This window comes from Stylophora pistillata, chromosome 13, assembly GCF_964205215.1.
Source record: "Stylophora pistillata chromosome 13, jaStyPist1.2, whole genome shotgun sequence".
NCBI lineage: Eukaryota > Metazoa > Cnidaria > Anthozoa > Scleractinia > Pocilloporidae > Stylophora > Stylophora pistillata.
In genome coordinates this window covers 1936914-1957500 of record NC_142531.1, presented here as the reverse complement: position 1 = coordinate 1957500, position 20587 = coordinate 1936914, and the positions used below count along the sequence as shown (strand labels likewise).

General features: G+C 37.4%; 1 protein-coding gene across 2 annotated transcripts; it reads left to right on the top strand.

Annotated features, from left to right (window-relative positions):
* Positions 1 to 1941: 1941 nt before the first annotated feature.
* Positions 1942 to 20472, top strand: LOC111345392 (cilia- and flagella-associated protein 251). 2 transcript variants are annotated; one of them, XM_088742963.1, is made up of 29 exons: positions 1942 to 2027; positions 2101 to 2231; positions 2326 to 2394; positions 2998 to 3075; positions 3317 to 3420; positions 5661 to 5766; positions 6652 to 6732; positions 6975 to 7052; positions 7365 to 7409; positions 9522 to 9715; positions 10793 to 10861; positions 11531 to 11602; positions 12416 to 12548; positions 12770 to 12825; positions 13242 to 13301; positions 13451 to 13533; positions 13898 to 14049; positions 14485 to 14587; positions 14986 to 15056; positions 15208 to 15351; positions 15930 to 16012; positions 16673 to 16739; positions 17253 to 17324; positions 17449 to 17540; positions 18373 to 18501; positions 19129 to 19234; positions 19325 to 19415; positions 19559 to 19693; positions 19835 to 20472. In XM_088742963.1, exons 2-29 carry the CDS (start codon positions 2112 to 2114, stop codon positions 20044 to 20046), a joined length of 2805 nt encoding a protein of 934 aa, XP_088599089.1. In that variant the 5' UTR covers positions 1942 to 2027; positions 2101 to 2111; the 3' UTR covers positions 20047 to 20472. The 2 variants fall into 2 exon arrangements, with proteins under 2 accessions (XP_088599089.1, XP_088599088.1); XM_088742962.1 differs by having other exon boundaries at positions 1981 to 2231.
* Positions 20473 to 20587: the final 115 nt, after the last annotated feature.

Sequence of the window (20587 nt, the reverse complement as noted above, 5' to 3'; positions counted from 1 at the left end):
ATTGGTTTGTGATACACCAAAAACTTGGGCCAATCACATTGCGTTGAGATACACTAAAAAAAAGATGCGCCAATCAGATTGCTTAGAGATACACCAAATTGCGCTGATCGGGTTACACTTTACCACAATACACCAATCTATACGCTAACATATAGTTATTTTTTTTTAAAAAATAACTCAAAAAGGAACGTACTCATGTTCAGACTGGAAAATAAAAGTAAGGTGAATATTCTCTGTTAAAAGAGCTGAGAAACGAAATCTCTTTTGTTAATGAATTAAACGTTATTAAGCGTTGCACTAATTGAAAAGAAGGAAAAGTTTGTTGAGAGTTTACACCTGAACGGAAATTTTTTTCTGTCACGTGAAGAATGCTTATAATTTATATACTCGCAACGTTTATGCTTAAAACAAAAGTTAAATTTTGATATATTTTGAATATCAATCTACCACTTTTGGAGAATATACTTGTCAAAATTTCTTCAGATAGTACTAAGTATACACGTTCATATGGAAAGTTGTCGTTGCATTTTTAATCATTTGTAAGTTTCATTATTTCGTCAATCAAAATAAAAAATACACGCGCGGATTTGATGTTATTTCTTTTCATGGGATAAAAAGGCTAATGTCATAGAAATTGAAAAGTAAACTAAGGAAGAAAAAAGTTGAGGGTTATCGGCGGTTTACTCGTAAACTGAAATAACCATATGTAAGGGATCTCTATCAATTTAGCACAAAGGTTGCGAGACGGGATACATATTGATAGCAGTTTTGATGAACGAATTGGTAATCCTGTTTAAACAAGTCATTATAATTATTATTATTATTATTATTATTATTATATCTTTTTGGAAGGCTATAAATACATAGGAATACATGGGAATACATGGGAATACGTAGGAATACATGGGAATACGAAGGAATACGTAGGAATACGTAGGAATACATGGGAATACATGGGAATGCATTGGAATACATGGGAATACATTGGAATACATGGAAATACGTAGGAATACGTAGGAATACATGGGAATACATGGGAATACATTGGAATACAGGGGAATACATGGGAATACATGGGAATACATGTGAATACATTGGAATACATGGGAATACATAGGAATACACGGGAATACATGGGAATACATTGCAATACATGGGAATACATGGGAATACGTAAGAATACGTGGGAATATGTAGGAATACATGGGAATACGTAGGAATACATGGGAATACATTGGAATACGCAGGAATACGTAGGAATATATGGGAATACATGGGAATACATGGGAATACAATGGAATACATGGGAATACATGGGAATACATTGGAATACATGGGAATACGTAGGAATACCTAGGAATACGTAGGAATACATGGGAATAAGTAGGAATACATGGGAATACATGGGAATACATGGGAATACATAGGAATACATGGGAATACGTAGGAATACGTGGGAATACATTGGAATACATGAGAATACATGGGAATACGTGGGAATATATGGGAATACATTTGAATACATTGGTAGGAATACGTGGGAATACATTGGAATACATGAGAATACATGGGAATACGTGGGAATACATGGGAATACGTGGGAATACATGGGAATACGTAGGAATACATAAGAATACATTGGAATACATGGGAATACATGGGAATACATTGGAATACATGGGAATACGTGGGATACATGGGAATAATACATGGGAATACGTAGGAATACATGGGAATACGTAGGATACATGGGAATAATACATGGGAATAATACATGGGAATACGTAGGAATACATGGGAATACGTAGGAATACATGGGAATACGTAGGAATACATTGGAATACATGGGAATACATTGGAATACATTGGAATACATTGAAAGGTATATACCGAGCTTAGGACATTTTATGGGGTCATACATGGATCACTAACCGAGTTTCTTTTTAGTCAGCGGGTTGGACTTGGGGCTCAGACTTACCATAGTAACTGACAGGGTTGTAATAACAAGGAGCGGGAATTTTAGCTCGGTAAACTATAAGTGATAAATTCTATGTTTACTTGAATTTCTGGTCTTCCCGAAACATATATTATTTTGTGTAGAGAACTCAATAATGGAAGAAGACCAAGAACAAAGGTCTGGTGCTCAATCGCGCGTAGCTAGTGCGGCTTCGTCGCATGTAGATGGTGAGGAAGACGAGGTGGAGGAGGTGAAACCTACTCCGACATCCTTGGTGAGTTTTTCCAGCGGGGCGTATATTTGTCCATACAAAACTTACTTATTTCATAGTCATGTAGCTGAATAAGGCTTTCTATTTTCTCTCATAGAATATGTGTTGGTCGTTTGGTGTAAACAGGCATGTTCCAGTTCAGAATTTATCTAATGGAAGTAGAAAGGTACCAAGTATATAGTGACATCATGTTTTAGTTGGTTTTGGTTGATTTTTATCTTAGATTTACAACGAAAGCTACTTTGTTTGGCTGTTGCTTGAAAAATTTCAAACTCTACCACAAATCTATAACATAACATAACTTATATATGTAGCATGACACGAAATGAATCGACGTGTCCATAATTTGTTCTTCGTCAGTATGATTTGTCCTGTCTCTCATACCTGATTTTTGCCATTGAGCGGGCTAATATTCTAGGGAAAAGGCAATTTCTAAATTGACAAATTTGAATTGATCATTTGGTGTGTGTTTGTAAGAGATTTTGCCTGGAAAATTGGTTACTTTCTTCAGTGTGAAAAAAAAGCGGGGGGTGAGCTTTTTTTTTTCCTAACATTTCCAAACTATGTTTTTTGCTCTTTTTTTATCTAGGATGCCTTTCTTTTTTTCCTCTTTGCAATTCTGCTACAGTATGTTGTGAAAAATTATATATTCTTGTCTCTGTTTCGATTCCTGCATTTTTATGATTCTGTCATGTTTCTGTCCCTTTTATCCATCACTCATCTTGATGCCCTGAACCAACATGCATTTTTCCATTTTCCTTTTTTTCAGGTGGCATTCTATGTATGTTCACATGTTGGCATCATGTTTGACTGGGAAGCAAATAAACAGCAACTTCTACAAGGCCATGTAAGATGCACTTTTGATATATATTTTTTTATTCTGGAGAGGAAACAATCAATAAAATATACCTTTGCCTGGGAACTGCAGCATGTTTGGGAAAGTGCCAAGTCTTCATAGGAGATTTTTCCCACAGATCAACTTGTGCAGTTATGTTAACATTCTGTTACCCCCTCCCTCCCCCCTAAGGAATTTTTAGAGCATATGCAGTAAACTGACTTGATTGTTACCATATTAATTCTTTCTTCAGTGTAATGCCATTTCTTGTACATGTGTCAGTGAGGATAGACGGTGGGTTGCAACTGCAGACTGTGGTAAAGATAGTATGGTTATTATCTGGGACTCACTCACAACGTAAGGTGTACCATAGATATTTGGGTAAAAAGTACAGAACTCAAAGTTGTCCAGTCACCTAGAATATTACCTTAAATATGCTCATTTGTCCTCTCTACAATCAACAAGAAGTGACATTAATTTGTTATGAATGAAGAAGTACCAGAGATGTATATACCTACATGGTTAACTTCTTATTGTGCACTTTGTTTCCTTACTCAAAACTGGTCAGCTCAGACGACCACCACAGACTGTATAATATTAATCCAAGCTTTAATAATTATTTGATAAAAAAAAAATACATTTATAATTCGAAATCAGAAAAACACAAATCAAGTTAACACTTTTAAATCATCACTGTATGGAATTATTGTCAATCACGAGTCTTGTAATCAAAATAAATCTGTCACGCCCAAAGGCCGGTAGAAGAACAGCTGTTGAATAGTCAATTCGCGTATAGAGAAGGAGGGAGCTGCACAGATGCTCTGCTACTTATACAGAATAAGATCTGCAAGTTTCTTGATGATCCCAAGTGCAAGGCAGTGCGGATGTTCGCGATGGATTTCAGTAAGGCCTTTGACTCTGTGAGCCATCAACTCCTTGCTGAGAAACTTAAGAGTCTACCACTTAACCCGTATATCATAAACTGGTGGTTAGGTTTTTTGCGAGATAGAAAACAAAGAGTTATTTTCGGGAATCATGTCTGTAATTGGAAAACAGTTAACAAGGGCACAACCCAGGGTAGTGTTTCAGGACCTTATTTGTTCAATATATTTCTTAACGATCTGGAAATTAAATTAGGGAACGAGACACTTGGTTTCAAATACGCTGATGACTGTACGATTATTGCTCCGGTATATTATTATAAAGATCACTCTGTAGACTTAATAAATCAGTTTTTACAGTGGGCAAGCCAAAATAGAATGAATTCAAATTCTACTAAATGTAAAGAGCTTATTATGTATAAAAAAGGTCACACTGCCGAGGCTTACAAAAGTATTTTTGGCATACCTCAGACTAGTACAATAACCATTCTTGGTCTCACGTTTCAGCCGAACTGCAAATTCAGTACTCACCTAAAAGAAAAGTTAGGTAAAGCTAATAAAGGGTTATACGTTATCAGATGCCTCCGCAAGGAAGGATGTAGCCAAGCAGAAGTAGATGTTTTATTTAATTCCATTGTCCTACCTAATATCACTTATGCTCTATCTGTGCATGGGGCCTCTGAGTCAGAGCTAACTATAGCCCAGCAGTTTTTAGATCGTTGTTTTAAACGTAAATACATATCTAAGAAATTAGTGATAGGTGACTTACTTAAAACGCAAGATCACAAAATTTGTCGCAAGGTTTCAACTATCCTGAGCCATCCTCTTAGAGCCTACTTCCCTGAGACCAAGATCACGAGGTATAATTTGAGAAATAAATCCCCTGTCATGCCCGCTATTCGCACAAACCGTTTTAAGAATACATTTTTTAATAGAATTGTTTTTAAGTATAATGTAGCTTTGTGAAAGTGTACTTCCTGTATTAGATGTAACATAAGATATGTAATTTTATCTTTTGAACAATAAAGACACACAATAGACACACAACAAATCAAAAGACAATGTCTATTTGCTAAATGAAACACACTTACTTACCAAGTTCTTTCTAATGATATCAATCCTGCCCAGAATTGAAAGTGGAACAGGACACATAAATAATGCTCTGTTTCTTATTCTTATAATCTATCCCAAATCTTCCCTTAATACCTCTTTCAGTACTGCCAGTGTTCAACAACACCACTGGCCCCCTGCATATACGGTAAATCGTGAACAGTGCATAAGTGTTACATATCTGTAAACCCTCAAAATGTCCTTTGCCATTAACAAAAAAAAAAACCCACTGCTTTATATACTGGAATAAAAGACATGCCCTTTCATCTTATGAGGGTAACACATTGTAACATAGTGACAACTCGAGCAATCTTTTCTATTGTATGTTGATAGGTTAGACTGGACAACTCCAGCACTCTTTTTCTTTTGTATGTTGATAGGTTAGACTAGCTGGTATAGTGTAACATTTGAATGCCTTATGTGAGTGGTTGTGAAAGATGTCCTTTCCACTCTGAGGAAAATCATATTATTTTAAATTACATGGGAGAGGAGGGTCTTAAAGCCACGACTTTAAAACAATATTAGAGAGGTATTGAAAGGATGCTAATTTTAACTTGACACAATCAACTAAAACATGTGATTTTATTTGTGTTTCTTATGTTGCAGTATTCCAGTACAGACAATATTTGAAGCTCACCCTAATGGCTGTGCAGCCATTGCCATGTCTCCTGATGCTAAATATATTGCCACAATAAGTAGCACCCTGCCACAGGTAATAAAAGATCCTTTCTGTGCCAAATGGATAACCATGCTCAAAATTAATCACCTCTCTTTAACTCTTGACATATTTGGGGGTTTCAATGTATATGTGTTATTGACCAAGCATGAGGTCAATATGGCTGGATATTGGTCAAGTTTTCTTTCATGATTTTCATGGATGAAGTGGAGGTCCATAAAAGTGGAGGAAAGAACAAGGTTAACATCCAGTCATTTTTATCTAACAAGATTGGTCAATAATGGATTTATTGTATAGCAAAGAGATTGTACTTTAATGAGAATCAAGAATGACTTGTTTATTTCGAGAGCCAGGATAGAAAGCCAACTGTGTTTATAGCACAATAAAACCTTGAGAGTCATTTCTGTGAGATCTTTATTTTGACTGCCTTCTGCTACTTTTGTGATTTCATCTGACTGACATTGTCCAAAAGTTATGAACTTAATTCATAAGTCCACACCAGGCACTTTTTTTCATACATGGGATCAAAACAGGCTGCCGCGGGCAGATGATATAGGCCCATCTTACCCGCTCAGGTAGCCAATCAGAACACAGGATTTGCTTTGTATTGCCCACGGGTACTACATACCAGCTATATAATAAAAGCTGGTTAGTGGTGGTCTGCTGCTACAGTGTAGCTTCTACACTTATCACCATCATCTGTTCAGCCTACAAGCTAGCTCTCGTGTTTGGGTTTTGCCTTAATATGCCCCCTTTTTCTGTCAACCAAAAAAGATTGAAATCATCTAGTTTGAAATCGTTTTTGGTCCAAGAAATATAAATATTTTCAATCTACAAAATTAATATGATTATCAAATTATCCTGCACAGGTTGATTATGGCTTTAAAAATAACCTTTTTTATTCATTTGGTTGTTTATTAGACTGTATCTGTGTGGGATTGGACAGTTAATGGTGACATGCCGATGTGTTCTGTTGTGCTTGGTGATGACTTTGGAAAACAGGTAAAAATGTTACCTTGCCAACAACATTAAAAATGTTACTCAATAACTGTGGTGTGCTTTGGATACCAATTTTACGTGGTGTGGACCCCTTCAATTTTTTGCTTGTCTTTCTATATCTATTCATGGAGCCATATGATGTTACTTGTATTTTTGAAGATATTTTAACTCAGTTGTGCAGTGAAATGTACTTCTCCTTTTCAGGGTAAGTTCCAGTTTAGTCCAAATATTTTTTATATTCACAGACTTACATCACTTTCAACCCAGAGGATACAACTGAACTTGTCAGTAACAGTGAGTCTCAAGTTATTTTTTATCAGTGGGTAAGTCAGAAAATGTTTCTCTCAGAAATATTTTAGTAGCTGATTCCATGACAGCAGAGTATGTTTTGCTCAAGGGGAATGGAACAATCCAGGGCTTGAGTGTTGACGATTATCTAAATAAATTATTTTTACACCTTGAATGGTACATGTTAGTTATTAAATTACCTGTCGATATATATTGTTTTTCCACCTGACCTTTGGGTTCCAGAGCTCTTTTTTTTTTCCCTCAAGAGTTTCTTGACAATAAATTAGATTCTGTACTGTATAGTGAAGTATTTTGAAAAATATTAAACATTCTTCATTAAATTTCAGAATGAGAAGACATTAGAGTTTGTTGCCCCACCTCTCACAGACAAGGTATGATGAATGGTCTTTTGTTTAAATTTTTGTGGCTTCTTTTGGAGAGTATGTGTCAAAATAATTTCGCCAAAAAACTTATTTTAAGTATGAATTAATTACTCTAACTTTAAGTCATCCTCGGAGACCCAGGGGCTGAGTCGATTTCAAGTTAGGGCACGGAGAGCCCCTGGGGACATTGTCTTACAAGACTAGTTCCAAACGGTCGCAGTCGTTCTGCCATCTGATTGGTGCCAGAAAAGCTTTGTGTTTTTCTGCCCAATCAGAGTGAAGTGTGCTTTAGAGTCCTTTCGTGTGTTTTAACACGGACATATACTAGTAGCTCAGTTGCTCGCTTTGTTTGTTTGGACCGTGCGACGGAGATTTACTTGAGGTGAAAAGTTTCAGTCTCAGCGCACAATGTAAGAGAAATCCATCATGTCCGCGAAAATCTTATCAGAAATTGTACTGAATACTTCCGCAGGTATCACTAGAGAACGTGTTTTAAAGTTTGCGAGGTTTGTACACAACACGATGGTTGCAGTCATTGATATGTCGCTTTAAACGTTAAACGAGATTCAAGCTTAAATCTTTCTAGATTTTTTGCATAATTTGCTGTGACTAAAACTTTGCCAATCCCAGGAAGTTATTTCGTCGAGCAACTGGTTCTTGCGCAACTTTCTGTGCGTGCCAAAATCTAATCTCATCTTCGCTTGAAAAAAAAGAAAAGCTGAGCGTGGAAACTTTTGCTTATTAGATGTGGGTAGATGATCCTGTTCTACTAAGCTGACATTTGCAATAAAGTAAACCCGCCCTTTCCATCCAAAATTTCTTGGTCTTTGGTTTTGTTTTTCCCACTGAAAACAGCATCGGATCGATTTCCAATGATCAAAGGTATTTAACTTGGTCTTAAACAATCGACCTAAGAGGTGAAATGACAATGACCAAGGGACAAGAAGAGAATCCGTGGCCTTCCTGGCTCAAGAATTTCAACACTCTAGGCAGCAGTTGAAAGATTAAACTCTTTCCAAAGCCCATCGGTAACTGCTTGAAAACATCTCTCCTTCCCGCGATGTTCTCGTTAATAAGTTTTTGTTCAGATTTTAATTAGCTAACCGGAAACACAGCTAAGCTTTCTCTTAGCACTTGCTGGAGGTCGTCCACGAACTCGACGTTCTCTGCAACCTTGGCCGTATTGTCTTTACTACTAAGATTAGATTTTGGCGCGCACAGAAAACAGAAAGCTACGTAGGCGAATGCGCCAGTTGCTCGACATAACTGCGTGGCCCATGGGACGAAATAACTTCATGGGATTGGCAAAGTTTCAGTCACAGCAAATTATGCAAAAAATCTAGAAAGATTTAAGCTTAAATCTCCTTTAACGTTTAAAGCGACATATCAATGACTGCAATCATCGTGTTTTATACAAACCTCGCAAACTTTAAAACACGTTCTCTAGTGATACCTGCGAAAGTATTCAGTATAATTTCCGGTAAGATTTTCGCGGACAATCTGATCGACTTCTCTTACATTGTGTGCTGAGACTGAAACTTTTCACCTCAAGCAAATCTCCGTCGCAAGGTCCAGACAAACATAGCGAGCAACTGAGCTACTAGTATATGTCCGTGTTAAAACACACGAAAGGACTCTAAAGCACACTTCACTCTGATTGGGCAGAAAAACACAAAGATTTTCTGGTACCAATCAGATGGCAGAACGAGTGCGACCGTTTGGAACTAGTCTTGTAAGACAATGTCCCCAGGGGCTCTTCATGCCCTAACTTGAAATCGACTCAGCCCCTGGGTCTCCGAGGATGACTTTAAGTATGCTTAATATGTAAATCTGATTGGGTGACATTACAGTTAACTTGAAGTTAACTGCCTCAAATGTAACAGGCTTTTACAGGTGTATGATTGTTGGAATGACTCAGTACCTTGCAGCTGGATCTTTGAATTACTGAATAGTCTTGTAGTGGCTGTTTTTTTGGGGTCTGGCTGGATACAGTTGAAGCTCTAGAATGACCAGATGCCCAGCATGGTAGCAGGTTGATTAGACTTTTTCAGGTTTTAAATTTATTATAGCAGAGGTATTTACTTAAACTTAAATCAAAAAGGGTTTATTTACTTATTGCAGGATTTCAATCGGAGTGTTGGGCTCTATAGCCAGTCCATTTTTCAGCTCCAGTCCCCTAGAGCCCTCACAGCAACAAGTTGTGGCAACATAGTGGTTTGGGAACATACTGGAGGGGACTTAAAATGCAACAGAAAAGCATTCAAGATTGTGAAGTTGCAGGAGAAAGCTCTTACACTACTCACAACTACTAACAGGTAATGAACTGTTATCAAAAGGTGTAGATCATTTTAAGTTCAAGGCCTCTGATGCGCATGTCCCAGTGCAAAGTGACTTCATTTATCAAAAGGAGTTACAGCTGGTACCTGTACCTGTGCAGCTGACCTCTTTAATTATGAATATTTCTTTTTTGAGTGAATATAATATGGGTAATTGTGAAGAAGAGCTCCCCAAAAAACCTGTCGGCCGACAGTCGGCCGACAGACGACCAACTGTCGGCCGACAGTCGGCCGACAGTTGGTCGTCTGTCGGCCGACAGGTTTTGCCTGAAATATAGGCTACCTGTCGGCCGCCAGTCGGCCGACAGTCGGCCGACTGTTGGTAATGTGTCGGTAACCTGTCGGTACCTTGTCGGAGAACTTTGTTGACCCTTACACAGGCGCCATTACGGATTGTTATGTCACGTTAACTGTTCGTTTTTTACACAATTTTTCTTTTTTCTTAACCTGTCGGTAGACTGTCGGCCGCCTGTCGGTCAACTGTCGGCCGACAGTCGGCCGACAGTCGGCCGACAGGTTTTTTGGGGAGCTCTTCTTCACAATTACCATAATATGCAATATTAACCAAGCGTGGAGTCAAGGATGGCTGGATATTGGCTGGGTTCTTTTTTACATTTTATGGACCGAGACAAAGTCGAGGTCCATAAAAATGCGAAAAAAGAACGAGGTTAATTATACAGCCATTTTGACTGAACAAGCCTGGTTAATAAAGGATTTATTATAAGAATGACTTGTTTACTAGGAGAGCCAGGAAAGAAAGCCAACTGTGTTTGTAGCACAACAAACTCACGAGAGTCATTTCTGTTTTCTTCGTTTTGACTATCTTCTGCTGGTTTTTGCGTTTCCATCACCAAAAATGTCAAAGATTTACGAACATAGTTCTAATTCAATTTTTTTCATGCCGGGGATCAATGTGGGCATGCAGTCCTGAGCAGGCAAGATGGTCCCATCTTGCTCGCATGGGTATATAGCCAATAAGAACACAGGATTCGTTTTATCTTGCCCACAGGTGCTGTGAGTGATGTAACAAGATTAAATATTAAATTCTTTTTTTAGGTTCATTGTAACAGGAGATGTGGCAGGTCATGTGAGATTTCTTGATCAACAGCTTAGGCTCACTAACTGGTATGAAATGATCCTTTTCAATTTCATTTAAAATTATCATTTCAATTACATTGCAGCAGTAAATCACAATGCTAGCCATAAAATACTAACACTCTACATGTATATTGCATAATCATTACAATACTACATAATTATGGTCAGTAACTAACTTACAACTCTTGATTTGTGATACTACTGTCTGACAGTACTACTAAAAGTTTACTTCAGTCTGAAATTAATTTATCATACTCTCAAAAATGTTACTTGCAGAGCAGTTTTCTAATGATTTGCAATGACTGAATGAAAGGGCCAATGGGGAATTTTTTGGTTCCATGGTATAATATTTGGACCTTGCTGCCCTTAGTGCATATCTTGTGGCTGAGAGCCAAATAATTTCTTGTGTGTTCAAACCCAACTCAGTCAGTAAGCACTTACTAAAAATCGTATGATGGCTGTAGGGCAGTGAAGCTTTAAGCAGTCATGCTCAATTATAGTTACTGAATGTATATATATAGTTATGCATAATTATAATTTGATAGTCTTATCGTGATATTTATAATTATCATGATTATTATCCTTTGATAATGATTATCACATTAATTATTGTCAGTCATGATCACCATTGTTATTGTTTTCTTCATTGATCAATTCATTGTCATTGGACACATGCATCTTTATCTGCCTTGATAGGTATAAGCACTTCAATGCAGGGCCAATCAATGCAGTATCATTTTCTTACTCACCAAAGATAGCTGATACACAGTAAGTGTCAAATGGAACCAATAATGATTATCATATACAATTGATAACTAAAACCATTTGATGGTTTAGACTTTCCAAAGTATTTACCCAAGTTATTATAATAAGTAAACATAGAAATCCCTTCAATAATGATCTTATGCCCTTGAACATTTAATTTTGTTCTTCCTTTCAAAACTGATTAATTTTTAAGTGTAGTAGTCTCATTCATACATGATGTCTTCTCTGTGGTGAATACCAAGGCTGTGGTCTAGCAGTACCCAGTGGCCCCTGGTGCTTTACTTTTGCTCTTGGGTGACTCAGGAATTTTAGTTTTTTCATATGCTGGACACCCTGGATTTCACATTTTCAGAGCATTGGGCTCCATTCAATTTTCCTTAGAGCACAGCCTTGACATACAAGCTGTTGTGAATTCTTCAATTGTTGTAGCCATGGAATTAGATAAAATTATGTTCTTGCGGTGATGACTATAAACTTATATTTATAGGTTTTATTTGATTTATAAACTCTTAATCTGAGCGTCATTTCCAAAATTGTCTATTAAACTTTGAAACTCTCATACATGTCAGGAATGTTTTAATTTTTATAAAATTTTTTACAGCATTTGATAGTCCAGAAAATAATTTTTGCAAATATTTTTTGAAACCAGTTATTGAAATTAGAGAATGGTTTTTAAATGAAATTTTATTTTCTTATCAAGCAACTGACTAGTATATGTGACATTCTTGATGTTTGATAAGAAAGTTGATGACTTTTAACTTAGATATGTCATTTCTCGTTATTCTAATATTTGTGATTTTTTTAAAATTTCTATAGAACTCCTCAAGTTCAAGCAAACTATCCTCCCAGCTCTACTTTGGATGCTGTACCATTTGTAGTAAATGATTTCTTGATTAGCACATCAACTACTAACATTGCTCATTTTGCCACTGATGGGAGTAAACTACAGGTACAGTTTCCTACTTCTTTCTAAGGAATTGTATACAGTAATGCACTATTTCTAGTTTGTATTGCGTTGGCGTTTAACACCATTTATTGTATACATGTATTTTGTAACAGAGGCAGTGTGTGTGTTGTCCCCTTAACTTCAGGTATCTTGCATTTTGAGATCAAATTACCCGTGAAATTAGTTATGGTTAACCTTAAGAATTTTCCTCTTGTTGATTCTAGTTTGTCCGTAGGGAGCATGATAGTGACACTCATGCCATAGCTTGCCACCCTTCTGGGTAAGTTATTGGAATCTCATGTAATACATGTCATATTTACACTTACAGTAATTGTGTACTCTTACTAATGTTAAGAATTTAATTTCATAAGGCCACTTGTGCTTTGAAAATCCTCCAATCCGTAGTTATTTCTGAACAACCAAATACTTTGTTATATATATATATATAATTATAAGAAACAGAATCAGGGAGTGGCAACTGGTTATGGAAAGTATGAATTTAGCGCCATCTATCCAAACCATTTTTACATTAATTAAAATAACACTTTCAAAACCTTCTTCAATACCACCCTATGACCCTTTTTATTTGTTAACAACGATTGTCAAATTCCCATATAGATTTCTTCCACAGATTTATAATTTATTTATGGTTTTCTTTCGTAGAGACAAGCAATATTAACATGTTTGATTTTTCAGACCAAGGTTGTGTATTGGAAGTTATTCAGGCCTACTACAGCTTTGGGATTATGAGAAAAAGTAAGTTTGTTCACATATTTTTTTATAAGTTATAATTATATTCTTAAAATACAAGGAAGCAACTTTTTGGATAATCATTTTGAAACAAGTTGAGTATTTCATCACATTCTAGCGATATTTTTTCTGTTTTTTTTTTCTTTATCTAACAGAGAACTGTTGGCGAGTCGAGTTTTCGACCAGCGTCAACTGATGATCCAGTGCATGACCTTTAATCCCTCTGGAGATCTTTTAGGTTGGTGGAATTGGCAAGATTTAAAGTTTCCTTTGGAATGATTTGATTGCACTATTTAGTAACATTTTGTCCCTTTTTTGGATCCTTTTGGCCAGTGTCAATGAAACAACTCTACTGAGTATACATGTACCAAATGGGTGAATAATGTTTTTTTGTGCTTGCTGATTGGCTAGTTTGGAATTGATAAGCAAGTAATGTTCACCTCCTAGCAGGCAAAGAGAAAGAAGTGCTTGTGAAAACTTGGTATATTGCCAGCATAAGCTATCTGTGTGTGACCTGTACCTAAAAATAATTATTCACCTCAGTGCCAGTGAAAGTGATTTGCTACTTGAAATGATACTGTTCTTTTTTTTTTTTCTTGTAGCTATTGGATTTACCAATGGTAATGTGCATGTCTTAGATGGATTGCTGTTGAAGGAAGAAGGGCACAGTGATGGCCTTGCTGTTTTCAATCACTGCCATGATTGTGTCACTAATATCAAATTCTCTCATGATTCCAACTATTTGGCCACATGTGTGAGTATTTCCAAAATAATGTTAGATATTGCAATTTAAAAAAGAAAAAAGGAATTCAAAGAACTGTAAGTGTTTTGACTGAAATTTCTCTGACTTTGAACTCTGACCACTGTGGAGAAAAACATTATTTTTGCACATGAGTCTGCTCTTTCATATCCCCAAAGATTGAAACATATTTTTATTTTACCATTTTGCTCAACGAAAAAGTAAAAAGGGTCTGCTCCCTCATTTTTAGTTTCTAATGCAATCGTGGTGAAAGGTTTTCTAACACATTAATTTTGGTAAAGATTGTAATTCTGTCACATAAACTTGGGAGATAATGTACCCAGCCCAATCATGTATTCCACTTAATAAGCTATAAGCTAGGAGTTACATACTTCTAAGAAGTTGCCGTTGTCCAACTTGGGTTCACAGTCGTGATTTTGTCTTAAACAGGATTTAGACCGCTGTGTTACTGTTTTCAAAGCACAGATGGATAACTCGGACCAACCTTGGGTTTATATTGGTAAACAGAGAGCTCACTATAAAACAATACAAGGTAAGTGAGTGGTGGCTTGCTTTCTATATGATTCATGAAGGCTGAGGTCTCCATCAGACTTCATTCTTCAGTGCTTTAAAACAACAATTTAAGCCATGGCTTTTCAGTCATCCAGTATGATTTTGCAGAAGTTTTCTTCGTCCTCAGTCCCTGCCCTATTTCCTTTTCCTCTCCTCCCACCTGTCTAATTAGTGTTGGCAAGTGCCAAGTTCCTAGAATTGGGGCTCATCATTTAGTTACAGGGACTGTTAATCATGGGTGTGGTATTCTAACTGGAGGCTAGCTGGACACAGTAGAAGCCTGTAGAGACCCTGCACAGGCACCAACCCTCCATTTTCTGCAGGGCAGCTGGTTATTTATCCTGACTATATTTCAAAGGTTATTTCACCTTTTTGCAGACATTTCCTTTGGGATAGCTCTGGACAGTGATATCCCTCGGTTACTTTCCCTGGGCCAAGATAGAGTGTTGGTATGTATGGGATCACTTGTTATGCTCTTTAATATCCAAGCAAACTATATATGGATTCTGGTCAATATTTTGTTCTAGTTTAGTGCTTAGAAATTTTACTCAAAACGCTGCTCCTTTTTCACATTAAAGTTCTTTGTGTTTTGTGTATTAGGTGGAGTATGATCTCCTGAACAGCAGCACAGATGACCTCCGTCTCATCAGTTCAGAGAGAATTGAACAAAGTGCAGTACCACAGTGTTTCACTTGGTATCCACCAATTGTCAAGGAAAATTTCCTAGTTGTCGCCAACGATCAGGTATATACTTATATTTGAAAAAGTTTCAGTTAAGATATTTATTCACGCATCATAAATTATCTTATCAAATTGTTGAATATAGTTATATGGATAGAGTGCAAACCCATTGATGACCATTGGCAATTATAATTGTTTTTATTACACGAAACAAATAGATTCCATGTTTCTGTGCAGCTATTCATTATCATACAATGAACTGAACACTGTGCAGGCTGTGATTAGTCATTACCTACGATCGATCATTGGCATAAGCGGTAGTGTTACAAAAAAATATACAATTTTGCTTTGTCCCAACGTTGCAGGCAGTTTTAAAATGTCTTAGAGAGAGATCAGGTGCGGTGAGTGTGATCTCTAACTGGACAGAGGCGTAACAACATGGAATATAGATGTTTTAGCTGGCCTATTTCAGGCAGTAGATAATTTGGGAAGTAAATAATGTGCAGTAACAGTATGAGCTGTAGAATGTATTTGAATATTCACTTTTTTGCTTATTTATGGAGGTGTAGTCATGGTGTTTTCATATTCCACACGATCTGATTTTGAGTCTCTGTTATTATTTCTGTTTTTCTTAATCACAGTTCAAATTAAAACTGTTTAACTCAACCACGAAGATGTGCAGACAGACGCTGCTAGGACCAACATATGGCACTCCACTGAGAAGGTAAGAGCTGGACATACAAGACTGAGAGGGAAAATTAAACAATCAGTGTCACACACGGAGCCATAACAAATTCCTCTCGTAGAAACCCCTTAAAGACAGAAAGGAGACAACATGGGCCTAGCTGCGCTGAAAAGTGTATTTCAATTTTTGTTTTGTTTTCATCGTCATTATTATCAGTATCGTCCTCGTTGTTATTGTAATCAGCATCATCGTTATGGTCATCGTTGTCATCGTCATTATCATCCTCGTGGTAATCGTCGTTATACTCTCCTATAGAATTGTATGTCGTAGCCCCTCGGAACTGGGGGAGGGAATGGTAAAATTTAGTGTTAAAGTTTAATGGGGTGTTAATTCTCATAGGATCCTCCATAGTGTGACTTTCTAGTCGTTTTTGTGCATTTCAGTGCATAAGTGCCTCCCCCCCACCCCACCACCCCTTCAAGGCCTTAATGACCGATTAGAAAATTATGTAATTTAACTTAACACCAAATGATGAAAGATTGTATGCCTTTTTTAAGGTGAAAAACTCTGAAAACTAAATCTAGTTCAACAGTTCGTCCCACTCTTGGCCAAATTTCAATTTTACATACGTTTACTTTTTCGTTTCAAATACTCCCTTTCCTTGTCAAATGCACAAAATATTTTTTGTTTTATTTTCAGACTAATCGTGTTACCAGCTCACGAAGAAAGACTATCACGATATCTCGCTTACATTACAGTGGACAAGGTAAGAGATTTTCACCTCTTTGGTATTTATGTACTCCTCCTCCCAAACTATCTGTCATTAGGGTCTCTCCTCATAACCGCCTCCCGGTTAGCTCAATGGATAGAGCGCTGGATTGATGTGCGGGAGGTCGAGGGTTCGAGCCCCGGCCGGACCAACACTTAAGGTCTTAAAATAATTAAGAATATGCTGCCTTTCTATAACATCAAGAAATGGTTTAGATATTTTAGTCTTCTCGGATAGGGACGAATAAATGGATGTCCCGTCTCTTGTAGGGTTAGGGGTAGGAGACGTTAATTTCCCACGCACGAGATTACTGTGTGATGGATGTCCTCCCCTGAGGTGGGATGGGTGGGTTGTTGTCTTGCGTTTCATACATGAGCCTCTGGCTCGGGCAATATGGGTAACCATGCCCCACGTAAAGACATTAAACTTTGATTACTGATTTGATTACTGCTCATTTACTAACGGAAACGAGCCCATAATTGAATCCCTTATCTATCTCAATGCTTTCAGGTTGGTCTTCAATGTCTACCATTAGATGGCAATCCGCATAAGACTATGGCGCTGATCGCGCACCCAGAGGGTGTAAGTGTATTTTTGAAGTATTGCTCTTTAATAAATTCAACTGCAATTTATTTAGTTAGTCGTCTGGAATCAAGTTTAGCTTTGAGCTGATAATGTCTTTTCTACATTTTCTTTTTAATGCAAGGTGTCTAACTTGGTTTCTTCATATGATGGGAAGTATGTTTTCACAGCTGGTGGCGAGGACTGTAGTGTGTTAATGTGGGAAATCAACCTGGAGTAAGTATTAATTGAATTCTTGCACTCGCAGTTGATTAACTTTATTGGGACCAGTGTAGGAATTTTCTGGGGATGTAGTTACGGACATAATTATTGACAACACAGTTTAATTAAGGTTCAGCTAAAAAGGGCGGAGGACAAAGGGGCGCTGTAATGAGTGAGATAGTTTCGAAGGGTGGTTTCACAAAGACTACAAAATGACTTCTGGAAAAAGGCTTAGTACTTAATGAATAAAGGCTGATAGTTTCGAAAGAAACTGTTTGGGGCTGCGTCGGTGGGAGTAACGAAATAATTTGGATATATCAACAAAGTTGAAATGGTAAATTGGCCACCGTAACGATTACAAAAGCTGACGTTTCGAGCGTTAGCCCTTCGTCGGAGCGAATAGAGGAATTGTGGGTTGTGTGTGCTTTTCTGCCTTTAAAAGCACACACAACCCACAATTCCTCTATTCGCTCCGACGAAGAGCTAACGCTCGAAACGTCAGCTTTTGTAATCGTTACGGTGGCCAATTTACCATTTCAACTTTGTTGATATATCCAAATTATTTAGTACTTAATGTACTTTGAAAACGGTTTTTGCGAAATTCTTTTTTTTTTTGCTTTCTCTGGAACCTGTGTGTGTGGGGGACACAAGGGACCCTCGCTTCTTTCACTTTAAACGAGATCACTAAATGTACTTAATACAGATTCATTTTACAGAAGATAATTAGGACTTACTGGGACTGATGCCTGTATTTAATGCAGGTTCAATGTTTAATGAAGGATGTGTAGGTTTCGCTTAACACTTAATCATTATAGCTAAAAGTGAAAGTGGCTTTATTCTTTTTCAGTGCGTTGGAAGCTTCTGCCACGCTCGGCGGTGAGGGCCTGGTTCCGTTTTACGGTTTATTAGAAGGAGGTCGGGACGGTGAACTGTGCGCTGAATTGGAGGACTATTTCTATTACGCCCAGATCAGAAGGTTTGTTGTACTGTTTGATTTGTCACGGGAGATATTCCCTTCACTTAGCCTTTGGACGACTCCCAGGAGCATTTTGCAGGGTATTTTCCACTAATTAAAAGCAGCAACTTACCCAAAGAGTCTTCGACGGCATTTTCGAAGAGTTTCTTTGTTTCAGTGCCAACCCTTGGTAAAAATAATAATAAAAAATTCATCATGATATTTGATTGCCTAAATTTCTTCTTCGGCCTGAATCACATAAGAACTTACATTTAGGAATAGTCTATAAATTCTACCTACAATTTTAATACACTGCCAAACAAACAGGTAATGAGAATATATATATAATTGTCAACTTGGAAATGTTGCGAAGATTTAGTTCGGAATTCTTAGGACCAGCTCACAAAGAAATGTATGATGGCTTGTAGGGAGGGTTAACTTTGAGATCTTGGGAGCGAAACAGTCAAGTGAGAGACATACCACATTTGACGTTTTTGGGAAGGCGATCGGAAGACAAATGTTACTGGTTCTATCAGGCTTTGTCTCCGAGTAATCAGGCGCAAGGCCTAAACCTTCTATAGCATTGTAGAATTACGGGTGATGGAGCAGGAAATTCCGTTAGTTTAACCAGTTTGTGTCGTATTTCAGTCAAGGTGTGGAAACTACAGACACCAGACAAGTATCAACAAAAGTACCACTAGCTCAGGTGCCGTATATCATGCGAGCTTTGGGATACTATCCCACGGAACAAGAGGTAAGGCCAATGATATTTCGTCCATTTTTTCCAAGGCCTTTGATTTTCTTGCAGTGTAACGTAAATTTTTCTTATCGGTATGCTCCTTAGATTGATGACATGATCAATGAGGTGAAATTCAGAGATTACGTTGCAACTGGAAAATATGTAAATGAGATTGATCTGGGTGAATTTATAAAACGTAAGTATTTGTTTTTCAGTTGTTTTCAGTTGTAACACCAAATCGATTTTATATGTTATTAACTTGCTCGTCCAGCTATCTACTTTCACGAGACAATGCTGATGTTAAAGTTAAGAATGGGTATTCTCTCTGTTCTTTGGCAGTTTACGTCAACCATCGCCCTGCGTTTGGCTTATCGCCGTTTGACTTAAATGAAGCATTTACCAAGCTGGGTATGCCCAGCGACGAAGGATTCGTGATTGATCGTGACAGACTTTTGACTCTGTTACAGAACAAAGGTATGGCAATTAACCTATTACCACAAAGAAGGGAATTCTCTCTTGGTTGAGTGTCAGGGTGAGGCTTTGCCCTTAAAGAGTACCTCTAAAGATGTTAGCTCTGATATTTCAAATTTTCAGCTCAAATTTTGTTTTTCTCAGGTGAACATATGACAGAGGCTGAGCTGGCCGAATTCATGTCTACGTTGCTGGGTCTCGGAGAATTAGGTGGCAGCGCGGAGACTGGTACTTATGACGCTTCTAATGCAAGCGACTTGCTAAAGGAGCATCTGCCAGAAAATGTCACTGCTGACAGCTTTGCGGCTCAAGTGTTGGGTTTCGTTACTGAAGGAAATGAGACGCCGTCTAGCTGAATTATTGTTGGGAAGTTTTAATTTCAGACATAGTCGCTTTTAACGTTAAGGAATTTATTTATTTTTAATGTTTCTTAGGGAGCAAGCACCCATTTTATCATTTCATCAGACTTACGTGTTAAAGACTTCCCAGGATACAGAAAAACATCTCCTGATACAAAAAGCGTTTGAACAGATTTTATAGTTGTGTTTAAAGAGATATGAAGTAGCAACTGAGTTATTCAAACACAGCACAACAATCACATTGTGATCTGTGATGTGTCCAGTGTGGAATTTTTTGCATTCCCCGAATCTCATATGGTCATCCAGGCAGGATATTTACTGCTTGAAATAGTGTACATATGTATATATTGATAATCTCTAGCGTGAAAAGCTGATTCTCTTTAAGGGAACAGCTTATAATAAAGAAGTCCAATTTCTTTAGTATCTTTCTGTTTTGTTTTGTTTTTATTTTAATAAATTGCAAAGGGGGCATCGATTTGCGAAGGACTGTGTCGGATCGCTTCTTCACTTTGTAATAAATATACAAAAACATTAATGG

Bases quoted from the DNA above. Each gene is read 5' to 3' on its own strand.
- LOC111345392 (XM_088742963.1), top strand. From the start codon at position 2,112: ATGGAAGAAGACCAAGAACAAAGGTCTGGTGCTCAATCGCGCGTAGCT. The intron at 16,013-16,672 runs GTAAGAGCTGGA...TTTTATTTTCAG, and splicing joins TATGGCACTCCACTGAGAAG to ACTAATCGTGTTACCAGCTC. The intron at 19,416-19,558 runs GTAAGTATTTGT...GTTCTTTGGCAG, and splicing joins TCTGGGTGAATTTATAAAAC to TTTACGTCAACCATCGCCCT.